The sequence below is a fragment of the Lepus europaeus genome, chromosome 2 (assembly GCF_033115175.1).
Source record: "Lepus europaeus isolate LE1 chromosome 2, mLepTim1.pri, whole genome shotgun sequence".
NCBI classification, from domain to species: domain Eukaryota; kingdom Metazoa; phylum Chordata; class Mammalia; order Lagomorpha; family Leporidae; genus Lepus; species Lepus europaeus.
The window spans coordinates 19,979,470-19,998,628 of NC_084828.1; the positions used below are offsets into that span (position 1 = coordinate 19,979,470).

Genomic DNA, 19,159 nt, shown 5'->3' on the forward strand with positions numbered 1-19,159 from the left:
GTCTCCCACTTTCATAATCTCACCACACTCATTTAGAAAAGCCTTTTGCCATCCATCTACCCACCTAGCCAACTGTTCTTCTGTCCATCCATGCATGCATCTATCCACTCACCTACCTACGCATCCATCCATCCATCCATTCAATGTGATTACGTTTTGGAGGTATAATAGTAAACAGGAGATATATTGTCCTTACCTCATGGGACTACATTCAATTTTTTGTACATGAATATGAGTTATAGCCTTTATACACAATACCTAGGTATAACAATACCTAGAAAAGATTTGCATACTGTACATTTTTGTAACATAGCAAAAGTCTAAGAAGCGGTTTTCATAATTGACATAATGTCATATATGTGTGTTATATAGATTATATATAAAAATATGTGTATATAGGTTTCTTTGTTGCTTTGGAAGTAAAAAACTGAAATTCATATCGTCAGAAGCAGATTCAAATAAAGGTAGACAATTCAAGAGACGTGAGCAATGGCTTACTTGATTCTGTTCAAGCAGTTACCTAGGCAGTGTCAAGTTTTATGTGTTACCATGCTTAAGGAAGCAACCTAAAAGTGCTAGTTTTGCTCCAGTGCTTAGGTATTGAGGAGCTGTATCACTTCTCTGAATCTGGTCTGACCCACTTCGCCTTGACAACCGTGACTATGTCAGATCGCTGTGGTGTAGACAGAGTGACACAAAGTGATTTTCCTTTCTTTCAGTCGGTGAGTTTGTGAGCGATGCCCTCCTTGTTCCTGACAAGTGCAAGTTCTTACACCAGGAGAGGATGGACGTTTGTGAGACCCATCTTCACTGGCACACTGTCGCCAAAGAGGTACCAGGCCGTGGGTTCCTTCTTAGTTCAGAGTGCGGATTTCCTGGGGATTTACTAATGACACTTGAGAGCGATTTTTGAGGTGATAGCTATGTTGATAAGTTCTTTGAAAAAAAATCTACAATCTTATTTTTAGTAGACTTTAAAGAAATTTTAGGCTCACAATGAAATTGAACAGAAAGTATAAAGAGTTCCCATTTACCTCCTGCCCCTACATATAAATGGTTTTAAATAGTCAAAAATAGAGCCCATGGTGTGTATTTTTTAAAAAAAAATTTTTTTTCATTTTATTTGAAAGGCAAAGACAGAGAGACAGACGCTGGGAGATCGTCCATATGCTAGTTTACTCCTCAAATGCCTGCAATAGCCAGGGCTGGCCCAAGCCAAAGCCAGGAGCCCAGAATGTATTCCCCATCTCCCATATGTGGCAAGGCCCTAAGCATTTGAACCATCATCTGCTGCCTCCCAGAATGCACATTAGCAGAAGTAGCTTGTGCAATAACAGCTCAAAACCTACAGTTAGAATTCCATTTCTAAGTTGCACCATTCAGTTTTGTATTTGCTAGGTCATGAGGCCATCTTTATTTTTCTAGTGGGTGAGTCTGTGGCATCAAACCTAGCCATTTGCTACCCTCTACTTTTGGCTCAACCAATAAGAAACATATGACAGTTAGCTTGAAATGCCCTTTGTGGAGTTACCAGCTTCAAAAATTGTTCTTGTAGATCAAAGAGCTTGCTATGCAAACCAAACAATTTGAAGTCCAGCTATCCATCTGATAGCTCCATTTGTCATTTTTTTCAGCGCTTCCCCCCCAATAAGACTCTGTATTACTATGAACAAAAATGACTCATTCCCATGCGGTTGAAATACATTTTGTAATGGTTTCCTGGTATACCTGTGTGTGCTGAGTTACTAAGATACCCTTTATCACCAGTGGATGCCTTCAGAGCTTTATGTTAATCCAGATTTGTACAAATCCCCAAAGAGCAAAACTTTCTCCTGAAGGAGAAATCTTTAGCTCCTGTGAGTTCTAACTCATCCTGGCTATGGAGGATAATTCCTTCTTTTCCCAGGATAGTTACTTGGAAAGTGAGGCAGACTCAAGGGAGAGAAATTTCCACCTGTAATGGAGGTGAGCGTGATAGGATTTTCATGAGCCTTCATGGCTTCCTCATAACGTAAATAAAGCTAGAAAGCCTGGATTCTTTGGTGTTTATTCAGAACAGCAGGTGTCTTCTACATGTTATTTCTCTGTTATTTTCTGTTCTAAAAGATATTAGAAACCTCTGTCATATAACTTCATGTTCTTGAACATGAATTAAAAAAAAAAAAAAACAACTTGTGTTCCAAAGTAACTATGCTAAGGAAACCGTGTTGTAAATCCACCAAAAAGCGATGATCCTTTCCATTGTAGAGTTGGCTCCTAATATCTTACATCTGTATGTTGGTTGTGCTAGTTGGGGTTTTCTCAGGATGAAGCCTGTCTGTCGCACCTCACCCTTTCTCCTTGCCTCTGCAGACGTGCAGTGAGAAGAGCACTAACTTGCATGACTACGGCATGCTGCTGCCCTGTGGGATCGACAAGTTCCGAGGTGTTGAGTTCGTGTGTTGCCCACTGGCTGAAGAGAGTGACAATGTCGATTCCGCCGATGCAGAGGAGGATGACTCAGATGTGTGGTGGGGCGGAGCGGACACCGACTATGCAGACGGGAGGTGAGGTGGCTTTGGGTTCACTGCTAGGTGCCCAAACTTTTTACGTGTTCTGTAAATGCACCTGTGTGTTGCTCACTAAAACATGTCTGCCCATTCCTGTCAAAGTCTGCTGTTAGGACTCATCCTGAAGTCCAGCTACAATATTTTAATATAATTGATGGGTCATCACAGTGTTAATTTTGACTATTTTATTTTAAGCTCAAGAATTGGGATCAGAATCCCAGTGATATTGTAGATTACTAACAAGTAGTTCTAAAAGGAAATTGAAGTCTACAGTGAATGATATGGTGTTCTGTTTTGGTTTGAAATTTAGGAATATCATTTTTTTTGTTTGTTTTGTTTTGTTTTATTTATTTATTTTTTAATTTTTTCCCATTTATTAAACTTTTATTTAATGAATATAAATTTCCAAAGTACAGCTTATGGGTTACAATGGCTCCCCCCTCCCATAACTTCCCTCCCACCACAACCCTCCCCTTTCCCGCTCCCTCTCCCCTTCCATTCACATCAAGATTCATTTTAAATTCTCTTTATATACAGAAGATCAGTTTAGTATATATTAAGTAACGATTTCAACAGTTTGCCCCCATATAGCAACACAAAGTGAAAAAAATACTGTTGGAGTACTAGTTATAGCATTAAATAACAGTGTACAGCACATTAAAGACAGAGATCCTACATAATATTTTTTTAAAAAAATTAATTAATTTTCTATGCCATTTCCAATTTAACACCAGGTTTTTTTTTTTTTTTCATTTCCAATTCTCTTTATATACAGAAGATCGATTCAGTATATAATTAGTAAAGATCTCATCAGTTTGTACCCACACAGAGACACAAAGTGTAAAAATACTGTTTCAGTACTAGTTATAGCATCACTGCACATTAGACAACACATTAAGGACAGATCCCACATGGGATGTAAGTACACAGTGACTCCTGTTGCTGACTTAACAATTTGACACTCTTGTTTATGGCGTCAGTAATCTCCCTAGGCTCTAGTCATGAGTTGCCAAGGCTATGGAAGCCTTTAGAGTTCGCTGACTTTGATCTTATTCTGACAGGGTCATAGTCAAAGTGGAAGATCTTTAAACAGTATTCTGGGATTATTTTGTTAATCATTATGTCAAGGTAAATTTTTTGCTTACAGAAACACAGGTTTTTGAGTTTTTGTTGTTTTGAGTATTTTGTTGCTGGTGCTATTTATCATCTTAGATATTTGCTAAAGTTCTTTAACTGTCTTGAACTTAGTTTTCTTGATTCCACCTCTTTTTCTTTGCAATCTTAATCTCATAACATTATCTAATTTTACTAGAAGGAAATTATCTATATTGAAATTCTAAAATTATAAAGTCAGAATCTTTGAGAAATACCATCTGGATCAGTGGTTGATTGATTGCTTGCTGTGTCATTCAAAAACAGGTGATTGTTCTCTTTAATTTGTCCTCAGAATTCTCTTAGATGTCTCCTGCTGTTACAGATTTCCACACAGAACAATAAATAAGAATTGTAAGACTGGCAGTAATTAATACAAAGTTTTCTGACTTCAGGCATGGATTTTGTGCATGAGTATGTAATATATTTCCTACGAATTTAGGAATTATATCTATTCAGTGTAGGTGGCAGAAAGGTAAACAATCAACAAATTTCAAAGGATTAGAAGAACCAAGAAAGAAAGAAACTGTATGCTTGGAAATATTTCTCTGTGTTTGCAAAACTTGAAAGTTAAATGCTATAAGTCCTCCTCCCAGGGGATGATCAGTGGGGTTTGTCAGTGGGAATGCTTTGGAACTTTCTTCCATGAAATTAATCCCTTGGGTCCCATGCCATGGTTGGTTTCCCACACCTGTATTCCATGTGCCAGATGTAGAATGCCTATTGGTTTGGGTTTATTGCCAGAGTGACTTTTTGAAAAAATAAATTCTTGGCACCATTTTCTTTGTTCATTGGCTATTGGATCCTTGATATACTTTCCCATTACTTAATTGACTGTGTACTGAAGAAACAAACCTACATAATGGTGAGAAAATGAAAAGGCACCACGCTCATTACAGTTTTTAAGGAGCTAGATATGTTCTTATAACCCTGTATCTGTGGTGGTGACCTGCCACATATGATCATTCACATACAAAAGACTGAATTAAAAATGAAAACTGAGTATTACTGTGTTATTCGAGAGTGACAGGCTTTTCCTAGACTCCCGGTCTCATCTAACACGTTTTATTTATATTGTGAAACCTGTTCATTGGAGAGACTGATATGTCTTAATCTTGTCCTCCAACACTCCTTCTAACTTAGTGACTTAATTGAAAGCATTACTGGCATTGTGTCTTAGAAACCCTCTTCATCAGTGGCCCTTTCATCTCCTACCTGCCTTCTAACCATTCCTAGAAACAGACCCATAGGGCTTCTCACTCTGACCTTGATCCCTGGGTTATTAATTACTGTCATTCACTAACTGTAGTTTCTGTGATCGCCATCTCTCTAGTGTACTGTCCTCACTGTTACAATCATCAAACTATAGAATACTATATTTTTTTTAATTTTATTTTCTTTTAATTTACTGTATTGCCTACTACTGTGGCAGCCAATTTATTTTCCAAATAAGACAGAACACTAAGTCCACAGTCAGTAATTGAGAGACCAAGGCAAACAGGATCATCTGGTCACCCTACCTTCTAGTTGCCTTCATTCCTACTGCATTGCAGTCACCTGCAACAAAGGCATCCCTTGGACTCTGTCATCCTTAGAAACACTGTACCTTAGGGTTTACAGCTAGGATCTTTCTCTCTGAGTGTGTGACCACAATCTCTCTGATCTTACACCTGAAACACTGGCCAGGTCTTACTACATTTTGCTCTTCTTTCATCCTAATTTAGACTTGTCATCCGCAGTTTCCCTTCCTTTTGGCTCCTCTTTCTAACCAGCTCAGAATCATTGGGTAACCATTTTCACATTCTATTGAACATCCTGAACTTGCTAATGTCCGTTACATTTTCTAAATGTATTGTCAGCTCTCCATATTGGAGGAAAATTAATTTCTTCTTTTAATTGCTTCTGGATTTTCTAAGGTTGATGTTTCAAGACACATAACCCAACCAGCTAATTCCATATCTTATTCATACTGTAACATCAGCTGGGGTCTTAATGTTACCAGAAGCACCTAATTATCCCTACCTGAAGGCCTATCATCTTCCACATAGCAGCTGATCCAAGCCGACTCCAGTCTCCTTGGTTCCCAGCATCCGCAGCCATCAAGCTCGGCAGATGACCTCTCACTATCATCCTTTGTGAACTTCTGCAACTTGACATTTGGTGGGCATGTGTTTGTTGAATAAATTAGTGGATCTCCCTTCTATCTCAACTTCCCTTGTGCTTTCTTCCCTCCTTTTGTTTCCTGTTGCACTTTTTGTGATTATGATCTCTCTGGGTTCTCAGACTCCTGGCCACCTCCTCCTCTCTTCTTCTTGTCTTTTCCATCTTCCTTATCATTGCCCTGTCCACCCCTACCTATGAACCTGCTGTTTCCTGACCTGGTAATGCCTGAACTAAGATCATCATTTATCTCCTACCAGACTAACTTCTTTGATTTCCCTATATTATATCAAGGCCCTCCTTGTTTCTAATATCCTTGTTTTTTTGTATGTTTATAGGATTCATTCATACATTGACTTCACTCCCATTACCCGGCATTGGTGCTCCTCCTACCCCCTTGCCTAGACTTCCTCCACTATATTCCCAGAAAATTCTACTCCATGCTCTTGACATCTTATCACAGCCTGTCAAAATCCTATATATACATATATCATAATTTTCATGTGAAATGATGCATCCTTTTTAAGTCTTTCCAAAGGATTTGCTCACCTATGCTTGCCTTGCCTTGCCTTTGTATTCTTTTTGGAAGATTCACCCAAACTGTATCTTCTCATCCAGTCAGTTGTCATCATACCTCTTTCTATTTGTTAAAATCCAAACTACAGTTTATATACCTAGTATATCTTCCATATAGGTCTGCAATGAATATTAGCAGATTTAATTGTGTTTTAAAAATTGTCTTTGTAACTTTTGGTAAAGGTTTTGTGGTCCATAATTGAATGTTAGAGAATATCCCACATTTTAGCACAGAGCTATCTAATAGCATTCTAATATACATATATACTTTTATACTTTCTAATAATTGCTTATTTATTTATTTATTTGAAAGTCAGAGAGATCTTCCATCTGCTGGTTCACTTCCCAGATGGCTGCAACACCTGGAGCTGCACCAATCTGAAGCCAGGAGCTTCCTCCAGGTCTCCCACACGGGTGCAGGAGCCCAAGGACTTGGGCCATCTTCTACTGCTTTCCCAGGCCATAGCAGAGAGCTGGATGGGAAGTGGAGCAGCCAGGTCTCGAACTGGTGCCCATATGGGATGCCAGTGCTTCAGGCTAGTGCGTTAACCCACTGCACCACAGCACCGGCCCCTAATAGCCGCTTTTTAAGAGAGAGATGAATTTAATTTTAGCAACCTATTTAATCCAATACAAGTATATCCCAATATCATTTTGATATATAATTGATATGAAGAAGTCATTAGTAGATGATCCACAATATTTCTTTTGTTTAGTTCTTTGTTTCTTTCATCCTCAGCATCCAAAGTGCAATGTACATCATAACACAGCAAATGTCATTTCAAACTTAGCCGCATTCCAATTGTTCTGTAGTTGTATGTGGCTAGTGGCTGTGATATTTGGACAGGAAAGCCCTAAATGACATGAAATTTCTTACAACTATTTATCTACTTTAAGACTTTATGAAGCCCAAGCAATATGTTCTGATGTCTAACCACTGAATTATTTTGAATTTTTTAACTGCTTATGCTTTTAAGATTGGGGAAGACATGGTGTAAAGTGAACATAATTAGGATATCAGGTCACTCCCCTCCTTCTAAAGAAGTGTTCCTGTAGCGCTGCAGACAGCTGTGCCTTCCTTCTCATCTGGCAGAGGTAGTGGGCAAAACTGGCGGAGGCATCGCACCACTGATCCACACACACATTCGGCTTCTGCCAACTGGCAGCCTCCTGGTTCCAGAAACAGCCCTCCTGGTGACATTTGCAATGCAGGCCGAATAGGAATGTAACAGCGGACTTGAAACATCCCCAAGGATGTTAAATGGTAGTTCTTGAAGAAAGAGAAAAGAGGAGGAACTCTGATTCTCCTGAAACAGAATTTCCTCCAGAGTTTATTATACTGTGCTGGTTGCTAAGTAACAAGACTTATTTTTGGTAGAAAAGGAGTGTTTGCCTATTGCTAATAACGCATTAAGGGAACGGTCTTTATGAGATGAGCACTGTTTTATGACCTCATTGAAAAAAGATAAATCTTTTAACACAAAGTAGATATTGTTCCAAAAATTTATTTATAAACGACTCAGTATATATTTCTCCAATGATAGAATGATTGACTTCTCCAACCTACCTTCAAGTACTGATTACTGCAATCATTATTGTAGCTTGGGTTAATAGTATACTGATACCACTATCTTGGGTAAGAATTTTTTCCAAAAGAACAGTTGTTTGGAAAACTAACTTGTAGAACCAGCCACACAGCCATTCTAATCCTGAGAGAGAGGTCTGGCAGCTCAGCTCTCCCCTACCTTTCTCCAGCAAGGAACTACTGAAACTGATAGAGACCATGTAGTGACAGAGGTAGTTGACAAACAAAGGTCAGGTGGCTAGACCCTCTGCTTGCTTTGTACTGGTACTTTTCCTTTTGGGAGAAGGTCATCACATTCTTTTTCAAAACAGACTCTCCAAAGCTATATTCTCTTGTGTTGCAGGCATTAATGAGGATGTGCTGGAGGTCTCTTCCTGGATAACTACCTGATGTATTTTTTTTCTCTTTCTCCTTTTAATTAGAAAAGAAAACCCAGCTTGGGGCAGATCTAGTTGAATGCTTACTTATTACCACGTCTCACCTTTCCCCTTGTGTATACTGTATATAGGTTGTGTCTCAGAAGAGTTTTGCTTAGTTTAAGCTCCTCTCCTGTGTGTGTGTGTGCGTGCATGTGCATGTACACACACGTGTGAGTACACTGGAACACACAATACCTTACAGTGCTCACTGAGCCCAGCTAGCTAAGTCTGGCGATTGCTGTAGGGACAGGTATGGCAAGACATCACCTTGTCTCTCATTATATTAGGAAAGTCAATCTAGAACAACTGACTTTCTGTGTACAGTGGGCCCTTTATTTTATGTTATCATTACATTTTAAAATTATTTTCCAAACATTTCATTAAGAACTAAGAATAAAGGGATGGGGAGAAATAGCTTTATTAAAGTTTTTAATAAAAATTAGCAATAAGAATTCTAATTTGGATTTAAACAGATATATCTAGATTTGTATTCAGTTATTTCTAAGCTTTGAATAAGAGACTTTATGAAATAGGCCGTATTTTCTGAGGGATGCCAGTGTCACCTGCCGTACATGAATCTAGGAAATGTTCAACTGATAACGTAATATTTTAGGGTTCATATGCATCTTACTAGGTTCTAGCTTATTGTGCATCATAGTCTATCTTGCATGTGCAATGTTGTCTAATTATTATTTAGACTCTAATTTTAAGCCTTGACAATTTAATTTTTGTTGGAGAGCACAGCTATCTTTTCTGCAAGTTTGAATTTATAAGCACCTGTTAGAATGTTAGTCCATTCTTTCTCCCCTCCCCCAATTTCTGCAGTATCTTTTTCCTTCTAATTACTTTTCCTGACATTCTTGCCTTTGGCCTTTTTTTCACTTCCAAATTGTATCAAATAAATTTCATTGCACAAACAGCATACAGTGCACTGCACAAGCATCATAAAAGAGGAAAGAATACTGTCACATCATTTTAGCAATCAATGTTTTGGGTTTTGTCACAAAATATTGTTGATGTCCTTTTGTTGAATCACCAAGTGCATGAGAAATGATGTTTCTTTTTCAGTCGTAGAAATACACTGTTGACATGTTGATCTTGATCTTGACAGAAGCCATCTATGATAGCCTCCGAAGACCCATGGTCTGAAGTTTCACTTACATAACCAACTTCACTCATCTTCTGATATGTCTTACGTTATGAATTGTGTCCTGTTATTCTGAATTTATTTGCTAATATTCAGAAAATTAAAAATTCTGATTTTCATATATATTCAGTGATAGTCCTTTTTTTATACTTTGTTGAAAAATGATGTACTTAAGGAAAACAGTAATAAAGACATAATTTGCCAGTTGCATCATCCTTCTAGGTAATTCCATCATGCTGTCTTTTTAGATTATTTAGACTTCTGTAGCACAGCTGGAAATTGTTGATGAGGAATGATGAAATATTTCTTGGGATCATTAATGAGAAAATGTTGTAAAATACTGGAAAAATAAGGTCAAGACCCATAATGTGTCTTACGTGTATAAAAAGTTCCAGTGGGCTCATCAAATTCATTCATAGAATGAATTTTGTTCAATTAAAACTTTTATTTTCCTCCAAGAAGGAATAAAGGAAGTCTTAATTCTTACAAGTAGTTAGAACTGCTGAGTAAGAAACCCAAAAGGTAAAATAAATCTTAGGGAAACTGATGGTATTGTAAGGGTTGACAGCCTGTCTTGCTTACCAAGAGTTTACGTTTATTATGAGATCTGTGTTGTTTGACGTGAGAAAACCCTGTTAAATATTTTAGTTGAACTGGATTAGCATTTACATCAAATATATACATAGAGGTAGTCATGGTAACTCAAAGTTAACATGTGTAACCAAGACTAACTGGTCCTAACACACACACACACACACACAACCACTAAGGAATATCTTTCCAGATATTCAATAATTGAGTAAAATTTCATGAAGAATCTCTTTTTAAAAAAATATCTATTTATTTATTTATTTATTTGAGAGGCAGAGTTACAGACAAGAGGGAGAGACAGAGGGAGATCTTCCGTCTGCTGGCTTGCTCCCCAAATGGCTGCAACAGCTAGAACTGGGCCAATCTGAGGCAGGAGCTTCTTCTGGGTCTCTCATACAGGTACAGGGACACAAACACTTGGGCCATCTTCCACTGCTTTCCCAGGCCATCAGCTGAGAGCTGGATTGGAGTGGAGCAGCCGGGACTCAAACTGTTGGCCGTATGGGATGCCAGCACTGCGGGCAGAGGCTTCACCTACTATGCTACTGTGCCTGCCCTCGTCAGGAATCTTTAAAGCTAGAATTATTGGGGAAAAAAATGGAACCAAAGAAAAATTCATTAACATCTTAGCACTTTTACTGTCATGATTAACTTGAATATCTTGTCAGTGCTTCAAGAAGTGGGGGAAGAAAATGAAATCATAGTTACAGATGAAGATAAGATTCATCTTTATTTGGGCTTTGGTGGAAAATTATATCCATTCTTACAGTGGCTTTTCTTCCTGGAACCAGAAAGTCTTTTCTGTTCTCTTGTATCAAGTTGGCATCCTTTAATAAAAATAAGAGTAGATAAAAATTTCAGGAAGTGGAAGCAACCGTTTTGGGGATAGCTAAACTGTATTAGCTGCTGACAGGCGTTCTGTGATCTGAGACATGAATAAACAAACATCAGCTTAGAGCAGTGGTCCCAGCTGGGCGTGATTTCCGCTCAAGGGACCTTTGAAGATGTCTGCAGGCATTTTTTGTTGTCATAAGGACAGGGATGCTGTTGACTTCTGGTGAGTGGAGACCAGGGACGTCCCTGACCACAGGACAGTCCCACAGCAGTGTCAGCTTTTCTGAGGTTAAGATATGCCGCTTTACAAGGCTCTTCTGTCAGCATTGGAGCTAGGGAAATAACCATTTTCTAAAAAAAGAATCTTCTATCTAAGCTTTTGGTCATGGACAGAACAGCGCCACCTCAGGAGGATGCCTCTGCCTCTTGGAAGTGGCTTTGGCCAGGATAGAAAAACGTTCGGGAATAAAGCAGTCCGTCCAAAAGGCATCCAGAGCTAAGAATCCCATGCATAAAATCTGCTTAAATGCAAAGGACGGTTAAGATTTCTTCTCTACACCTAATTTCTTCATTACTCTTAATCACAAATGTTTTTTCCTTTTATTAATATTATTGCTCATTTAGACTACAGTGGATAGTAGCATATTTTCTAGGACAAATTAATTGTTTTTAAATACTTGATGCAGTTGGAGGTATGAAACACCATCTCCACTCAAAATATTTTTCTATTATATGTAATTCAAAAAATACATGAAGGTTTGGGGTTATGGGAAATCACCTGATTTGATCTTTTGTTTTAAAGATTTATTTATTTATTTGAAAAAGTTACACAGCAGAGAGAGGAGAGGCAGAGAGAGAGAAAGAGAGAGAAAGAGAGGTCTTCCTTCCGATGGTTCACTCCCCAATTGGCCACAATGGCCGCAGCTGTGCCAATCCGAAGCCAGGAGCCAGGAGCTTTTTCCGGGTCTCCCACAGGGGTGCAGGGGCTCAAGGATTTGAACCATCCTCTACTGCTTTCCCAGGCCATAGCAGAGAGCTGGATGGGAAGTAGACCAGCCCGGACTCGAACAGGCACCCATATGGGACGCCAGTGCTTCAGGCCAGGATTTTAACCCGTTGCGCCACAGAACCGGCCCCTTGATTTGATCTTATTACAAGTTTTGTCTTTTTATTTAGTTCTCCCTTTTTCCCCTACATGTATATATTTTTACTTAGTTGTAGTTAAAATATAGGATTTTCATTTTCCAGCTGCTAGTATCTTGGGTTTTTTTCTCTCATGTACTGTTTTCATATTTATCCTTTTAATTACTTGTACTGTGCATTGAATGCTTGTCATCCATTGTCAGGCATTTCACTTAATGCTGGTATCTGATGTAAGAGGAGAGATTTTTAGGACAATCAGCATTGCAATCAGCATACAAATATGCTGTTAAAACTGGATTTGTGGGAGGCTAAGAGTCTTAGGTATAGTTGAAAGGCAGTTTCATTATGATCTCTGCTCCAAGAACTTTTCTCAAAAAGTGATAAGCCGATAGTATTATTTGCGTTGCATAAGCTCACTATTTGAAGTTTGTGAACCCTCACTTTTCAGTCATGTAGTCAGTTATGAATATACTGCCTCCCAGATAACCAGTGATTCTGCAGTACTCAAGACCTTAGCTAATGGCAGGCTGTCATGAAAAGTTACGCATATTAGTGGGTCTGTCCTTTCTCTGTCTTTCAAATTGGATGAGAGAGAGAGAAAAAGGAGCTTTATCTGACTGTCTTTTTATTTGGGTCTCTGGACTTAAAATTCTTTGACTTAGATAATCTTCCAGCTGCTTTTCTGCCTTGCATTTTATGAAACTGGTATTAAATACTCAAGGGAGAAGAAAAGCTAACAACTTTAGAGGGTCACAAAGTGAATCATACAAAAGAGAAATTAAAACCTTAAATCTTTGCCAGTGGATGAGTCAAGGGAGAATGGCTTTGATGGAACAGCTTTTGGCTTTTTGAAGCAACTGTCATAATGCTGGCCTGGCAGCTTCAAGCACTGTTAGAGGCTGTCTGACTCTTGTACTGCAATCAGGGAACTAATTTGAAAATGATGAATAGGACACTAGCAGAAGCTTGCATTTTCTCTTGGGGGAACGGGCAGCCAATTCTGAAGTCTTATTAGAAATGCCAGATTTCTGTATGGAACAAACTTGAACCACGTGTAAGTCAAGAAGCAAAGCAAAACTCTTGAATAGCCCAGACCAGATGACAGACAGGAGGCCAACCCAGTGTTTGTTTTGGTTGCAAGCATATAGTGGCTGGAAAAGGGGACACCTTTACAGTGCAGGGTTGGGTTGCTGCCATGGGAGCCACATCTGGTGGTGACACTGTGTTTATTGAGACTGGGTGGCATAAGCCACCCCAGTAGCAGGATGTGCCTGAATAACAAGAACAGAAGAGTGATTCATTTGTAAGAATTATTTGGAGGGTTGGATTGTTCAATGCTAAGGATTATTTTTTTTTAAAGATTTATTTATTTATTTGAAAGATTTACATGAGAAAGGAGAGGCAGGGAGAAGGAGTGAGAGAGGGAGAGGTCTTCCATCTGCTGGTTTACTCCCCAATTGGCCGCAACGGCCGGAGCTGCGCTGATCCGAAGGAGCCAGGAGCTTCCTCCAGGTCTCCCACGTGGGTGCAGGGGCCCAAGGGCTTGGGCCATCTTCTACTGCTTTCTAGGCCATAGTAGAGAGCTGGATTGGAAGTGGAGCAAACGGGTCTCAAACCGGCGCCCATATGGGATGCCGGCGCTTCATGGCCAGGGCATTAACCCACTGCACCACAGCGCCAGCCCCCAATGCTAAAGATTTTAATGCATGGAATCCACAAACACCACTCTGCAGTATCTTTTAATTAAAGCATCTGAATTTCCTGGTCATCACACAGTATAAAAAGAGGGTGGAAATATAGATGTTTGTGGTTTTTAACTGGTTTCCCAGAAACTAATTTTTTGTTGAAACCAACATCAAAGTATTGTTATCTTCAGTGTAAAACCCCCAGTTTAGATGGCATTCACCATTGTCATGAGTGCAAACAATCTTTAAAATTGTTTTTTTCATCTTGGTCTCAAGACCCACGAGTGAACATGTTATACCAGAAGATGGTTCCTTTACTTGAGCCATGGCACTTAAAGTAGTACCAGTAACTTATTACAAGAAATTCAGCAAAATTATAATAAACCTGTTTGTTTTGGGATGAAGTCAATCATGTAGAAAATAATTTAGAGGCATTTAAAACTATTTCCTTTGGTTAGAGGTAGAGAAAACTGAAATTCTTTTCAAGTAGAAGCTAACTTTAGCTTCTTTACAAAGGAAGTATTTCCAAATGTTACAAAGTAGTATTTCCAGTGTCCTTAGAGTTTATATGTTCAATCACAGACAGTGGACTTAAGAATTTTATCCATATACATACACATAGAATATGCAGTTTCTTCAAAAAGTTAATGGAAGATGCATATTATGAAAAACCTATGCACGGATTTCATTTTTTTTTTTTACCAAATGAACTTTTAATTCCATTTTTCCATGAACTTTGTGAAGTACTCATATATTATTTTTTCTGTTGACATCTGTTAATACTTCATGTGCTTTGAAATGGTCTCAACTGCTTTTCTTTTCAGAGATAGGCTCACTAATCTAAAAATGGAATTATTTCCTCATTTATTGTGGAGTGATTTTTCTGCCTAGGAAGAGACATTAGAACATTCATTAATTAAAACTCCAAAGTATATAGTATTTTTAAGGAAATGCAGTTTGCTACTGTCAAATAAAAATAGGTCGACATGTAAGGTGTCCAAGTTGTTAATAGTATTTTTATTTCTACTGTTCTTTTATATGCATTTATTTTATATTATTTATATTTGTTTATGCAAAGAAATTATCATTTGTTTATAATTGAGCAGATAAGAACTAGTGGTTCTTTCAGCTCTACATTTTATTAATCTTTGTCGTCAATTTAATTAAGAAAGAACACATTGTTGTCAGATATTTGAAGGTGCAGACAGATGGAGGTTCATGGTCCTAATTTATCTGTCGTATTCCACAAAACACATTTTTGTCTTGTAAACTGTTGTAAAAAGATTTGAATTTAGAGGCTGTCACTGCTTCTGGATCAACAGAACAGTTTTAGTAAAGTTTAATAAGTAATTCTGGAAAAGATTTGCCCAAGGATAATCAAAAGTATTGTATGATATTTGAAGTTCTTATACTAGAAAATGCTTACAGAATAGTGCCATTTTCTTTAGAATAGTGGTAATTCAAACCACTTCCAAATGATTTTCTATTGTGGGTATCTCCATATAACATATCATTAAAATTTGCCTTTGCACTTAAGACCCTTGGTTAAATCTGGTTTTCCAAAGTATTCTGCTTAGCAACCTAATTGCAGTCCAAGGTGAAGAGCTGATCCTGTTATTGATAGCCACACAAGTAGGTATTTGCTTTTCCCTAGAAGTTAGTGGCTTCAGTGCCAGGAGTCATGAGGTTAATATTGTGTAGCACTAAACATGTTAACACATGGCAGCTACCAACCATCATGAAGCAAAGAAACTAATCTATGTAAGACAGTACTGGGAAGGAGCAAATCCCCTGTTAATAGAATCACTGGTTGGAAGACCTGTTAGTAAATCAGAAGATCTTTGATTCAAAAATATATTCACACATTGAAGATGTGCTTTAAACCTAACAATCTTCCTGAACCTATTTCTTTGCCTCTGACAAGGGAAAAATGCAATAATCTGTATCACAGTATTTGCTCTCAGAACTACTAAATAATGGATATGAAAGTACATTGACTTGGAAAAATATGTAGGGGACTTGTTTGTCAGGCCCAGATTGAAATTGAAGTGGGGGCAGGTTGGTGTGGGGCTGGTATTTTCTTAGCTGAATCTCTCTCCCACCCATTATCTCACGCTGTCAAATGTAAACGCATTTCTTAGGGCTCAGTGACTAATCCTCCACCTCCAGTTTGATAATCATTACTATTCTAACCTGTTTCCTTTTTAATTAGGTCTTTAAAAAAGTATTGTAGGCCCTGTAATTACTATAATCAATAATAATAAATAATGACTTCTTCAGTTCTAGATAAGGTTGAGAATATTAAAATGAGTTTTGATAGTAAACAACTAATGATATTCTTATTTAATGTATTTAAATATGTAGAACTCCTTTGTATTTTAGGGAAACAAATAATACTAGAATATACGATTTCTCCTGGTTGGGAAGTGGTTATAAGATTGATGTCGAATTAACTTGGGATTTTTTTCAGCATTTTAAATAGAAATACAATAGATATTCCAATACCAGTAAAATCATTCTACTTTCAATATAAATATATATTTGAGAACTTCCCATTTAATATTTAAATTATAGTTTGGAAATGATTTCAGAAGAATTATTGTACTTTAACTACTAATAAGTAAAGGAAGATATATCAAAGTTAATCTTCTCCTGCCTGGAATATGCTGTTCATTTGTTTCCCGTTGCACATTCTTGGAATATTAATCAGTTAGCCTCAAGCAGTTTTCAGGAGAATTTTATAGCTGAAGCCAAGGAGTCCTACACATATCAAAAGTGGTAATGAAGCAATTTAGGTTTATGAAAATGTGTTTATAAGGTATCACAGGATAGCATCTAATGATGGCAGTCACAGAAGAAGAGGATGCATCTGTAGTTTGTAGTTGAAGTGCCAGCTCATATACAACCCATTCTGTAGCTGAAACTCAATTAGCAGCACTTACGTCTAGAGCATTTATAACAAGACAGCCTTTTTAACTAAACTCCATTTCAGGATATTATTTCCCAACATGCACACCTGTAAACTGGCAGTATATGTCCCATCTTCCTGTCTCAGATACTATATCTAGGACATCTGTGATCTTTGGCAATAACTGAATGATGCTTTTGCTTTGCCATCAGTAATTAGTTGACAGGCATAACTCCTTTATCTGCCTAATTAAGCTACTGAGAATACTGGGAGGCCCAGGTATCTCTGGGCTCAGGAAACTAAATGTTCATAGGACAGAAATTTCCATTTAAAGCACTTTAAAGTTAATAAGCACTTAGAATTAATTATCATTGCTATGTTCCAGAGCCCTTTTTTTTCTCATGCAGTCATTGTTTCTTCTAATCTGCCTTTTCTGCATTTTTTTTTAAGATTTATTTTTATTGAAAGGCAGAGAGACAGAGAGAATATCTTCCATCTACTGGTTCATTCTCTTAAATGACCACAGTGGTCAGAGATGGGTCACACTGAAGCCAGAAGCCTGGAATTCTGTGTGTGTCTCCCATATAGGTGTCAGGAGCCCAACTACTGGAGCCATCACCTGCTGCTTTCCCAGGCACATGAGCAGGGAGCTGGATCTCACACCCATGCTCCTATATGGATGACAAGCGTTGCAAGCGGCAGCTTAACCTGCTGTGCCACAACGCCAGCTCCAGTCCCTGAGTTTTAAGTTGTGTACTGTGCTGTGTAGCATGATAGAATTCCATGCTGTTTCATGCTGTCCTTTCCTGAGGAGTAAAACATTCCCTTGTCCAGTGTGTCTGTGCTGTGTATACTACTCATCCTTTAGACTGGCCCCACATGTCTGGCTTATCAAGTTGTCTAACATAATATTGCATAATATTGCAGTGCTTTTTTTTTTTTTTTTTTTTTTACAGGCAGAGTGGATAGTGAGAGAGAGAGAGACAGAGAGAAAGGTCTTCCTTTTTGCTGTTGGTTCACCCTCCAATGGCTGCCGCGGCCGGCGCATCTCGCTGATCCAAAGCCAGGAGCCAGGTGCTTCTCCTGGTCTCCCATGTGGGTGCAGGGCCCAAGCACTTGGACCATCCTCCACTGCCTTCCCGGGCCATAGCAGAGAGCTGGCCTGGAAGAGGGGCAACCGGGACAGAATCCGGTGTCCTGACCGGGACTAGAACCCAGTGTGCTGGCGCTGCAAGGTGGAGGATTAGCCTGTTAAGCCACAGCGCCGGCTTTTGTCCAAGTAACCCTTATTTTCCTTAGTAAAGCACAAGAGTAGTGATAATGACAATTCAGTTATGCCAAACAGAAGCCATAAAGTGCTTCCTTTAAGTGTCATCTTGCTTTATCACCAGGAGGGTAAGTACCGTATGCTAAGGTATTTTGAGACACACACACACACACACACACAAGTACTTTCAAACAACTTTTACCATTGTATAGTTATAATCGTTTTATTTTATTGTCAATCACTCTGCTGAATTTATAAACTTTATTATAGGCATATTGATGTATGTATGTATAGAAAACAACACAGTGTGTGAGGGTTCAATACAGCCCTCAGTTTCAGACATATCCTGGAGGTCTTGGGAAAGCCTCCCTGATGGATATGTGGTTTTAAACATTGTTTTTACTCTGTAATTGACAGTAGAAAAATATTTTCAGGACATTTCTCAGGTAGGTCTATGAATTGGGAAGCAGTCTCAAATTACACTTGTGTAGAGGCAGGAGTAGAATTAGCCTTCCAAAGGCCAGATTCTGTCTCTACCCATGTACTGTTATAGTGGGATGTTGAGAAGTGCCCAAAGAAGTAGCCATCTGCTCCAGTATCTGTAGTATTTCAGGAATGGAGCACTTCAGAAGTAACAACAAAAATGTGCAGTGCTGTGTATTTCATAGAAATACAAAAACAGTGCCCCTCAGATCTGTGGTTCAGATTTCTAGTCCTTTATTTCTAGCTGTTTGCTGGACATCTCCTCTACCAGTGTCTTCCAGCAGCTCTAGTCCATCATGATCAAAGCCAAACCCAGTTAGTTCTATCTCCCACTGTCCATTCTTCCTTCTGGGCCCACTGTTCCCATTAGTAACCATCCCCACCCTGTCTCCATCCTGAAGTATGACATTCGTGCTTCACTCACCCCTTGTTTTCTCAAAGCTCTTGCTTCCCTTGTCCTCCTTGGCTACACTTCTCAGGAACCCTGTCCCCATCCCGCTGTCACTCCTTGACCTGTATGACCTCCATGCCTATACCTCATGCTTGTTGATCTTACCATTCATCTGCTTAAGTCTTGTCTTTTTTAAAAGACTTATTTTATTTAGTTGAAACATTGAGTTATAGAGAGAGAGAGAAGAGAGATCTACCATCTGCTAGTTC

The 19,159-nt window shown here is 38.6% G+C and overlaps 1 protein-coding gene across 6 annotated transcripts in view; it reads left to right on the plus strand.

Moving 5' to 3' along the window:
* Window positions 1-19,159, plus strand: part of APP (amyloid beta precursor protein) — a 274,727-nt gene that overhangs the window by 116,880 nt on the left and 138,688 nt on the right. For all 6 annotated transcript variants that reach the window (XM_062206419.1, XM_062206429.1, XM_062206439.1 and 3 more), the window contains exons 4-5: window positions 720-832; window positions 2,353-2,546. In XM_062206419.1, the coding sequence (XP_062062403.1) occupies window positions 720-832; window positions 2,353-2,546 (307 nt within the window). The remainder of the gene's footprint in view (window positions 1-719; window positions 833-2,352; window positions 2,547-19,159) is intronic.